Source organism: Rhea pennata, chromosome 1 (assembly GCF_028389875.1).
Source record: "Rhea pennata isolate bPtePen1 chromosome 1, bPtePen1.pri, whole genome shotgun sequence".
NCBI lineage: Eukaryota > Metazoa > Chordata > Aves > Rheiformes > Rheidae > Rhea > Rhea pennata.
Genome location: NC_084663.1, coordinates 192,185,157 through 192,197,376, shown reverse-complemented (window position 1 = coordinate 192,197,376; position 12,220 = coordinate 192,185,157). Strand labels below are relative to the sequence as shown.

General features: G+C 34.8%; 1 protein-coding gene across 4 annotated transcripts in view; it reads right to left on the bottom strand.

Moving 5' to 3' along the window:
• The window catches only part of N4BP2L2 (NEDD4 binding protein 2 like 2), a 43,980-nt gene that overhangs the window by 9,279 nt on the left and 22,481 nt on the right, over nt 1–12,220 (bottom strand). For all 4 annotated transcript variants that reach the window (XM_062567129.1, XM_062567127.1, XM_062567130.1 and 1 more), the window contains exon 7: nt 1,278–3,103. In XM_062567129.1, coding sequence (XP_062423113.1) covers nt 1,278–3,103 — 1,826 coding nt within the window. The remainder of the gene's footprint in view (nt 1–1,277; nt 3,104–12,220) is intronic.

The following is a 12,220-nucleotide window of genomic DNA, read 5'->3' as shown; positions in this document are numbered from 1 at the left end:
CTGCCAGTGGTTTGCCATCACTGTTCTGGCAGCTAGTAATGCCATCAACTTTCATGATAAAAGCAAAGAATCTGGAAATCAGCCTCGGCAAATTAACAGAACATAAGGTGCTTTTCAGCCATCACCTTAAAATTTTGCTTGAAAGTATGTATTTAACTTTAAATTGTAATGAAACAAATACAGCTTACGTACTGAAAAGCTGGCCTGTGTTTTCTAATCCTATCCAAATCAAAGACAGTTTTTCTACAGAGGCTTCTGCACCTTAGTGAGCTGCAATTACCAAGCTTATCTATAATATTCAGTTCCTGAAACAGTATCTCAGTTCAAATTACATATGTAAGAAGTTATCTGTTCACAGAATTTAGCTTTTTTTTTTTTTTTTTTTTTTAAAAAAAAGAATTGTTCACACAGGAATCATCTCATCAAATTTGGGCCAAAAAGATTTCAGAGTTTTTTACAGATGAAACTTAGAATTTAGTATTTTCTCACCTTTCAGCAGGGGTATATACAGCATAATATACTACAGTGATTTCCAAACATTTCTTCTTGTTGCTGGCTACAGTTATGTGTAGTTACGTTAGCTGACATTGATTTGGAAATCACAGTTGCCACATACAAATCCTTTGATGACTGACTGTCATATTTAAAACTACCGAATTAAAATGATTAAACTGGAAGTACAACATGACAATTGGAGCTCTGGAACAAAACATACACACCTGTGATGCTTCTTAACCACGTATGATTAGAAGAATATACTCAGTATTAGAAAATGTCTTTTTCAAGTTTGATATTCAATTTCAAATTAAACTAGATTCTGAGAAAGGTTTTCAAGAGTATCTAAGCCACATAAAAGTCTGAGAACTTTACTAAGTAAAGGAACGGCACTATTCGAACAAAGTGAAATATAAAAGCAAGTATATAAACATAAGAGTAAACAATTTGTATCATGTATTCACGTAATATTGCAATCAACTATTAAAATCTTACTCAACATGATGTAATTAATGCAATACATCTACAAGAGCTTCATGCTTTGGATTTCAAGTTAACAAGCCATCATTACTAACGAGACTGCAAAAATGAGGCCAAACTAGATGCCCTCTTAGTTGCAATGCCAATGACAACTTGGACAGAATTTGAAGAAGAGTTTAGGTGAATTTTACCAAGAAAGCAGTCATTCCTTACAATAAGGCTAAAATTTGATTGTTACCTTCACTGAAAATGAATATTTAATCTCAGGGTTTTTTACACTGATGTAGTAAGAAGAGCATTACCCAGTGGAAGACCTGGAGAACCAAAGAGCTGCACAAGTTGAAAAGCAAATCCTAATGATAAGGGAAGTCCCAGAAAATTAGGCTTCTTGTTCACATCCTGCTCATCTTCGAGCTGTGAAGCCTCTGATGGCTCAGGGTCATCTGCTTTGTGCGTATTTTCACTACAGGCTTCCAACATATTAGAACTTTCTGGATATTCAGAAACCACCTTAACGGAAGACAAAATATCTGGTTTGCTAGTTGTAACCTCTGAAGAGGCTTGTTCACTCTCATTCTCTTTTTCATCAAACACTTGTTGCTTATGAGTTCTATCTTGTTCCTCCTTTGTCCCAGAAATAATACAAACACTTGGCATTGGAGAAGAATCAGATTGTCCCAAATGACTACATGAAGCATCATCTAATGGAGAATCTGCATCTTCACCACAGGTGGGTAAGGAGCAGGCTGTCTCATTGCTATTGTAAAGTGCAGAATATTCCTGAGATGTAAGGTTCTCGTTATGTTCCTCTCCCAAGTCTTTGTTCAGAATTCTCTTTTGCTCTGTTTCTAAAATGCTTTTTGAGGGGATATCATCTCTTAACTGGACTTCCTTCCTTTCTTCTCTAACAGCAGCAATCTGTCTTGGTAGATTAAACTTTGGTGCCAATTTAAAAATTCTTTTGCATCTTTTCCGCTTGGATGTAAGCGGTGAAGGATCGTTTCCTGGAGTGCTCACTTGACTCAAACGGTGTGTGAAGGCGTCCCTGGATTCCACAAGTGAATCGATGCACATTTCACCTGCAGGAGGGGCACACGGACCAATGCTTATTACATTATTGGTCTCCTCAGTTGCTGTTACCTTTACCAATGGATGGTTTTCCTTTACTAGTTCTTCATAAGACTGATGGCAATTTAGCTCTGCTGAGCTGTTAACATGAGCCTGTTTAGGTTTCCTCGCTTTTTTTTGTCTTTGTTCACCTACAAACTTATCCTCAGACCAAGAAGAGAGAGAAACTTGTTTATCAAAGTCCAGCTGCAATTCCTCAGTAGGTAAATTAATTGAAAAAAATGCCCAGCCATTACAGCAATTCTCTTCTCCTTTTAATGCATGTTTCTCCTCTGTGTTATCATCAGATATGTCATTATGTACTTCTGAATTGTAACACTGAGTGATTTCTTTTTTTTGATCATTCAAACTTAAAAGCTCAGCTTCTATGTGAGGTTCACATGTAATTTGATCCAGGTTAAGTTTGTTTTCTGTGCCTAACAACACAACGTTATAATCAGCACAGTTGCATTCTGTTTCTTGGATGGAACTTTTAACATCATTTATTTTTAGGAAATTGCTCTGGCTTTCTAAAACACTTTCCTTCTGCCTTTGGTCTGTTTCCGGATAATCAAATGCATATTTGGTTAGGTTTTCATTAGAAACAGTTTTTAAATTTAATAGAAATGAACTGCCACTTTCTACAGACAATTCACTTTTCAATGCACCGTCCAACAACATAGTTGACATTGCAGGTCCAGTAATAGGAGATCCTTCTCTTGGAAAGACTGTGGCTTTTAGGCTTTCATTATCACCATTAGGCCCCTCTTCACAACCCATTATTTGATCCCCTGGATCCTCACTAAATGTACACACAGATTTTATGTTTTCTTCTTCTGAGTCATCGTCTCCACTTTCTGATGTTTCCTGGTCATCAGGAATTTGATGATGAGCTGCTCCATCTAACAACTTCTTTGTAATTTCTGTATGATTGCCTTTCATTTTTTTGTTTCTTTTTCGCTTTTTCCTCTGCTTCACTTTTGTCAGCTGGTGCCTAGGGTTCTTCTTTAGAATGGTCTCCCTATGTGAAGAATAACAGAACTAAATGTGAAAGAAAATATATTTTAATAATTGTATCCATGTCGCATTCAATTTGAAGAATAAGTTTCACTGACATGATTATCAAATACAGATCATCTGCTTTTTTAAATTGATAAACCCTCAAATTTAGAAATTATATTAATTAAATATAAATGCACACTTAATAGTTCAAACAATTTTTGAACATTTTAAACCCATTTAAATAAATACAGATGCAGTCTCATCAATTTTAAATCCAATTTTTAAGGATTAATTGTAGATCTACTTTTATAAAAAGTATCAAAAATCATTACAAGACCAAACAACATGTTTCTGGACGTCTTTCTAAATTATGCTTAAATGATAAATACTAAGTATTAGTGTTAAAAAGCTACAGCTATTCTGAAATTTCATGAAATGTCATGCTGAGCAGAAAGGTACTAAATGGAGGATCTGGTAAGAAAATTTCATTTTTTAAGATTAAATGGTTTATATTCAGATTAGTTGCATCCAGAAGTTCAAAACACTTTAAAACAAAACAAAAAAAATCAATAATGTGAAGATACAGTGACTAAAGCAACTGAGATTTGCTGCTCAACATATTATGAGTGCACATATACTTATTAGAAAAAAAAAAACTTCCCTTTTTATTTGAACCAGAATAACACACTACAGACATATTAACTTAGTTGCAGGCAATTAAGTAAGGTTAATTTTCCAGTTCTTTTCAGCACCTCCATTTTTTTTGTCTGTATTTCTCAAAGTCAACAGATAGCCCTAACAATGATCCTTCTGAAATCTTTACCTTGATCCTTGCATCAGCTAACCCCAAAATGATAATGGGTAAGGAAAACCTAGTCCAGAAATGTACCTCCTTCTGAGGCTACTCTCCAAAGAGAGACTGGCTTTTCAAAGTTATGCTTGATTGATACATCTTCAAGTCAAACATCTCCTGCTCTTACGATTTTTTTTGTACTAAAAAAGTGCCAACACTTCACAGAATACACTAAAATAAACAGGAAGAGCAAGAAGAAGCACAGTGTAAAACTATTTTTTTTCTATGTATTCATATCTAACACTGGCTGCTTTTAAGTGTGGTATTGTGGAACTTAAGAGAAATAATAAAAAAGGTGTGCGTATCTGTGGAGGGGATGCCAGTATCATTAACAGGCAGCCTGAATCTCTGAGCTGGAAACAGTTCAGCAGCCTTCTAGGCCTCAGTATAGCCACAAAGCCACTTCACTGGAACTGGATTCAAAAGTCTTGGTTCCTTGATATTGCTGCAGCAAGCACTGTGGATCTCAAAAAATATTCTGTTAGAAAGCATACAAGTTTTATTCCCCTGAAATGTCATTCAGATGAGAAAATCTACTAAGGAATAGGACTTCCTTCAAATGTTGGGCATTTAAACTTATATGGTGCTTTCATATGAATAATGAAAACTGACTTCCTTCCCAACTCATCGTATTTTCTATATGGAGGCAGACATCTACACCGCAGATACTTAAGATTAGCCAAGACTAATTTCACCCCAAAATTCCACTCACAATACATTCCCTACTCAAAAACATGCTTTCTTGTCTGTCCAGAAAGAATCATGGGGTGCCAGAATAAGTTTTAGGATTGAATAGATGTTATATCATTTGATTAAACAGACAAATAAGAATTAAACATCTGCTTTGGTGGCTGGAAAGATTATTGCTCATTCCTCAGCTTTGCACAGACCATAAACTAATCAGAAAAGCTGTCTTAAATCCTCATGTTAACTTTCCTCTTCAGTCATGAGAATTACATGACTACATGGCTATTAAAATCTTTTTTTTTTTTTTTTGAAACAATACAAAGTTCACTAAAGTTTTCAAAACCATAAAACCCCATACTGATGAAATACAAAACAATGTCCTGCTTTTGTTTTTGAAAGGAATGAAGAATAAAACGTGCACCAATTCCAAGAAGAATTTAGTATCACCTCTAAAGGCCCTTGTGCTGTTTTAACACATCTGCAGAAATAATCACATTGCCAATATCAGCACTGGCATAAGAGAGGCTGAAATCCAAAAGCAAAGGAATAGACTTTTCTGCATATAATATTATTCTATGTCTACTCCTACTTACTATTCAGTTCTCCCAGACATGAATTTGTGCTGCTTCTCATGGAAAGGAAGTTCTATAACACTAATTCAAGCATGTTCCTGGGAGTTAACTTCTGATACATCTTAAAGGGCCTTAAAGCCCTTTCAAGACAATCCTGAAAAAGACCTTCTTAGGTTAGGATGATACACTAAAAGGTATTGAGGAACCTGCAGAAATGAGGAAAAAAAAGTCTCAGAGTTCAGAACATTTACTTCCTCTCCTGGAACAAACACTGAACAGGTTTCACTTTAGCATGCAAGAAGAAACATCCACTGAAACATCTTGGGAAAAGAATATCATGGGAGATTAAGAGAAACTAACAGCTATTATTTCATTGAAGTTACTGCAAGTCAAAATGATAACAAATGCAAACATTGAACTAGGCTGATGATTTAGCATATGGTGACATTCAATAGTTCAGATTAAGCGCAACAACCTTGCCATTTCAAAAGCCCTGCCCTGGAAAGAGAAAGGTGCTACAGCAGTTTAGCAAAAGTCTAATTCTTTTCCTTCAGGATTCTGATTTCCTAAAGAAAAAAAAAAAACCCTAAAACTAAAAAAAGGAAACCGATGGTACTGCTTACAACAGAACAACAAAATTGACTTCACTCCTCCAAACAACTGCTCTTCACCCAACTGATTCTCACCAAACACCTTCTCAAAGAAGCAAGTCTGTAACACACTGTAATGTACTACAACAGCATTGCTAAAACTTTTCCAATTGGGGTATATCCATTACCATGTTGAATTTTTTGCATTTAATAAAACAAATATGCCTAATTTTATCCAAGTTCCTTCTCTGAGCTCACCTAAAACTCTTTCGAAGAGTTTGCTCTATTGTAAAATCATATGGTATGGATATAGGCTTGTCTTCTTTACAGTGACATTTGTTAGTAGTTTGTTTTTAACACAGGCTATACACTCAAAGGGAAAAAAAAGTAATTTGTTATTTAAAATTTGCTATTATGTTTTTTTTAAAAAGTTCAGTTATTAGTGCACAATATAACAGGTATAACAGATCTGAAAAAAATGCAACAAAAGATGTTGCTGGAATAGGATTTTAATTTTTCTAACAATACTCTGAAACTTTTCAGCCTACCACTTAAACAATATTAAAATAATTTTTTGCTATTACTGTCTTCAAGGTTGTAACCTAATGCTCAGAATAGCACTGTTCAGCATGACTGACAGTCAGTAGTCAGGCAAGACTCTTTACTGGAAAAAGAAATGCATTTTCACCATAGCTGACAGAGAATATGCAAAGAAAATAATCTACAGAAGTTTGCCATATTTTCTCTTGAAAGTGGTAAAACCAAAAAAGTTTACTTAATCAAAGATTTGCTGTTTTACAAACCTCAGCTCTAGCATACAGCTCGGCTGACAACATCTACTTGATATCAAAAAAGTCTACAGTGATTGCTGTAATGAAATATAGAGGACTTAGTAATTTTTTTTTTTAAAAAAGCAACCATAAGAATAGTATTTAGTGATAAGGTACATGCTACTTAAAAAAATTAACTACTATCATTAATCAAAAAAATCCCTGGAGTAGGTGTTCACCATCAAAATTAAAGCAGAGCTGCTTATACCAAAAAAAAAAAAAAAAAAAATCTACTGGGAATACACGGCATCTTCCTTACCTGCTATGTCCAAGTGCTTTTTCTGAATGTTCACTCTTCCTTTTGATCTAACCGCACATCCACAACAAACAGAAATCGAAGTCAATATCTTGCCTATAACTAATAAGTCCTCAAAATCACATGGACTATTAGTATTAGGTGATTCAATGACTAAAGAAAAAAAAAAATCAACACATGTAAAAAATCTGAGCCTTATACTTTAAGAATTGCCCTTCACTGTTACTGTGTTCCTTGAAGACTGAAGTTTCATTAGACAGAGCATCCAGTTTAGTTCATTGTTGCTGAAAAAATAGCCTTGTTCTCCCTTCTACTTTGTCCCAGATGTTGCCTATGCATTTCCACTACCTATCTTTTGTTGGTTCTAGCACAGATCTACTTCCTTGTGGGTAGATTCAGTCAGCATGATAAAAAAATGGAGTACTTATTTTGTTTTTGAGCTGATTTAATTTAACTCACTGAAAAAAGTAGTAAATGTCTAGCTAGTACAAAGACAAAGCAAGTGGCGGGAGTAGGACTGCCTTTCAGCCAATCTTATGGAATTTCATCATAAATGATTCATAACAAATGTTTACAAATTACAGTTTTGTAAATTAATGTCCCTATCAAAAAAAATCAGTAGAGATCCTACTAATAGAATTCAACTCGAAGTAACTCACTATTCATTCTTGGCTCCCAATAGCATTGTCAGTGCTGGTGAGATTTAAATCCTCACTTTCATATGAGACAATAATCTATTGTAATGCTCATAGAAATTATATAAAATTTAGGGTAGCTCTTTAAGAGACTTGTTTATATAATTCTAGGCAATGTACATTTAGGCAACAGGCTGATACTCTGTTACGATCCAGACACACGTAAGGTTGATATATAGAGAGTATACACAGAGAATACCATAGAATTGGTTTGACCAAAGCATGTCTTTGAAGGTGTTCGTGTAGTCAAATATATGCCCATTATCAAGCCTCTACTTCCTGAACAAGTGAAGTTACCCAAAAGCCACTTTCAACCTCATTTAGGTGTCACACATGCATTTCACTTGATGCAATTCAAAATTCTAACCAGGACATAAAACAGAATCAGCAATACACGTACTGACAGATGCTAATGGATATTTGCTGTTTTACTGGACTTTTCTGCAATATTACGTATGGTTCAATGTTAAAAAAGCACACTATAAATGCTAAGCAAATTCTACAAATTATATGAATCCAGCTTCAAGGGATGCACTTACAATACAGAGACAGGAAATTAATGCTACCATCCACTTTCTCATTTGTGAAGGTTTTAAAGGATTAATTTTCTCTTAAGTCCTTTCTGTCAATGTTTAGATGAAGAGAACACTATGGACTTCAATGCAAATGTATGCACTGGACGGGAAGCACAGCATGAATCATGTTATTCAAGTAACAATTAACGTTATCACACATGAAAACATCAGCTCAATGATGAAGACAACCAGGCTGAAATTCATCCAGGCTAGACAAGAAATATGTTGCATTGAAAAGCCATTTGAAGACACACGAAATATGGTCAAATTTGCACTGGTGGAAAACCTTCAGCATAAGGTGCTGTGCTCCTTACTTTTCTATTGATACAAAGACAATTCTATTTGAGATTTTAAGGAACACTTTCTAACATCTGTAACAGACTTGAAAAATCCCATCTTCCCAGACAACCACCAATCTCAGGTTTCACCATCTTCTGGACAAACATCACCAAGATGTATCTGGATATGAAACTGTCAAGTCTCACTAAATCCTAAGCATCTTCCTCTCAGCAACACAGTAGCACATTACCCTACTACATCTAACAAGTTGGTGGTCTATATTCCAAACAAGAAGTTGAAGTACTGAGGTGAAGACTGCAGCCAGACACAACAATGTTATCCATTGCAAATGCAAAGCCCACTTGCTTAAAAACCAGTTCAAAGCTGTGGGGAAAAAAACATGCACATCTATAATGAATTACCTTTACAGTGTTAACTGTTTTCATTCCAAATGACAAAAAAGGTTATGTTGCTTTTACAGATTTATCATATTGTATAATGTATATATAATCTAAGTGGTTCAAATATAAGACAGTATTGAATATGAGTGGGCCCTTGGTTTTAGACAAGCTTTTTGTTCAAAAATTAAATTCTGTGAGCCACCTCACTACTCATTTTAAAGACCTTTTCCTTTACGATCTACTTGTCAGGGATGCTGCATTTCAGCCATATGCTTATGCAGTTCAACTCAAGAAGAGCTACCCAAAGGTAGATTTACTGAGGGTCTTATGAGGCTCTCTGGGCAACCTCTGCTTGTGTTTCACCACACTCACAGCAGATTATTTTTCTTCTTCCAATTGTAATTTCCTATGCTGCAATTTTTGTCTACTGCTTCTTAGCTCATCACCTCTGAGGAGTCTGGCTCCATCTTCATTATATTATCCCATCAGATAGATTCAGACAGCAAGAAGCTGTCTTAGACTTAATATTCTCTTCTTATAGCTGAAGAAATCCAGTGCTCTTAGCCTCTCCTTGTACATCATGTGCTTCAGGTCCCTGACCATGATGGTAGCCCTCTACTTGACTCACTCCATTGTGTCACATCTTACTAACACTGAAAAGCCCAAAGCAGGACATTTTCAACAGCGGCACTACAGGCTAATCAAGCAGAGGTAAACTAATTTCATCTTCTCCCTGCTCACTCCTCTGTAGACCAACAGAAAATAAAGCCATAGTTTTGTATCTTCACTCACAACAAATCCATTCCTCAAGATCCACGGTGAAACAGGACAGTATTATGGATATAATTGAAGATTTTTAGTATTAGAAACAGAAATTCAAGTCTAGATTGCTGGAAGGAATTGAAACAAAAACACAGAACCAAACATAATGCCTAACTATGCCTTCTATACACGCATGTATAGAATTCTTTTTATACACCTGTATGTAACTTCTGTCTTTCTTATCTCTTGTAACTAACTTGAATTCAATTTTTATATACTTTTAATCCTTTCTGCTTTGCCTACTAAACCTCCAGAGTGACTAATCTACAAGCAGTTTCTTTACCAAGATTAAATCAGATTCTCTTCCTGAAAGAATATTTTTTGTTGTTGTTGAAATCCCAAGAACTTTCAGTTCACAGCTTTTAGCACCTGAAGACCAAGAAGGATAAATGAATTTTGGTGCAAAGCTGTAAGCACAGTCTTCTAATGGCAGACTTAATAGTTTTGAAACTTTTTCAGGTATACTTACTGAATAATTGGAGCAAGTACCAAATAGTTGATCTATAATCTGAAAATGGAGCTCAAATCTGTATATCTTTCTCACTTCAGTTAAAAGATCAGATGTCTGCACTTTTATTTTCACTAGCCATGAAAAGCTTCTGTTCATCCTAGATTCTAAGTGCAGCTATCAGGAAAAGTGTTAGATGCGGAAAAAGCTGTGTAGCCTGTCCACTCTACCTTAGCTACATGATCCTTCAGGAACTCTTCATGGTAAGAGCAAGATGTGGTTTAGCTGTTCAGTAACCTATTATGCATGTAACAGAGTTCAAGTTGCTATCAGGTTCCCAAATAAGCCCTATTTAAATCCCATTACAATCTTGCCATGCTAAAACTGACAGCATTACTGAAGTGATTGTTTCTACAAAGCATAATAAAATTGGTGAGTAGAGTTGGCTAGATATTCTTTTCTAGTTACAATTAAGTATAGTTATTCTAAAACAAAGCTATTTTTATTCTTTAACCTCAAAACCGTAAGAGCAATTTCAAAAAAAAATATTCCTAGAAATAAGAATATGTACTCAATACTGGTTATACTGAAAGATAGAAGATGCAAAATAAAGAAAAGGAAAAACGTATCAGGCAAAACCTACAGCTAACAGATTAAAAAAATACAAAAACAATCAAAAGCATCAAGAACAAAAGGACAGCCTAACACTATTATAGGTCTATGATTAAATGAAGACTAATTTTTTTTTAACGATACAATAAAGCCCCTAGGAGAAAAAGGCTGTTTATTCACTTTAGAGTCTACTGGTAATTCAGGAAGAGATTAAACAACCTCCATTGCTGAATTCACATTTTTTAAATCAGTAGGTAAGGTAACACGCAACCATATGCTCCAAAAAAATAAGTTCAAAGTGAATGTCAGGCCAATTTGAAAAGGATGAACAGGCTGATCCATGTAATTAAAGAGAAGTTAGTCTTATATCCATTTGAGGAACAAAAAGAAAAAAGTTGATGCTGAATTCAATTAGTAGCTCAAAACCAGGAAAATATCTAATATCATTAAATAGATTGCCAATGCAATTGAATAAAAAGATACTTCATAGGTACAATATGTGACTTGGCATAGCATGGCATTGTTACAACAGCATTATGTATCAGTAAGGCACACATTAAATGGTCAAGGACCAGCTACCTCAAAAATGAAGAGCTATAGGTCTCTGGGGAAACAGCACGATCAAATAAAAGGAAGCTGTGAAGATCTATTTCAGGCCCAACACTTCCTAATGCTTTTATTAAGTTTAATCCATAATGACACTGTCACAGTCCTACTAAAGAAAAAAATGCCACTTGTTGCTTCTCCACTATTATAGAAATAGATCAGACGGATTTGAAGTGACCTGACCCTGACAACCCCTGTTAGCTACTACCTCATCTCCTAAATACTTAAGAGACAGCTGGTTACTTCTACACATTTTTTCCTGGGAACTGAAAATAATGCGACTTACAGAAAATTTCCTCCATTTAGCTTTATAAAAATAGAACTGATGTACAACTAGTTTCTCACCTAAAAAACAATTACTAAGGAGCTTTATTCTAACAAAGAAGTTCAGGTTCAAACTGCACTTCTGTTTCAAAAGGATGAGAAAACAAAATGTTGAAATGAATATGCTTAGCGATATACACATCTATAGTTACCTATCTATAGTTAGTAGCTCAAACCATGACTGTCATATCCTCAAATATGAACACACCATAAAACAAAGACCAAGTACTACACAATCAGATAGTAATTCCATTGTTTTCACTTACCATGTCATTGTACTTACCTTGAAATATAGCTTAAGATTAAGCAGTTTATAACAAGTGTTTGATTACAGTACCAAGTTGTAAAGCATTCTGTTCTTGTTACGTATCCTTTGTAAATGGCTAGCCTACACTGATCAACATGCTTTGCATATCATTTACCATCTATCAATAACTTATTGAAAAGATAACACACAACAACGCTGCATCTTTTTTAAACTAGTAATAATGCACATCTATTTATATTTTAAAAATTCAACTAAAGACAACTTAAATATCACTTAAATACTGGTAAAAAATCTCAGTCTCCTTTAAAAACTGAAGAT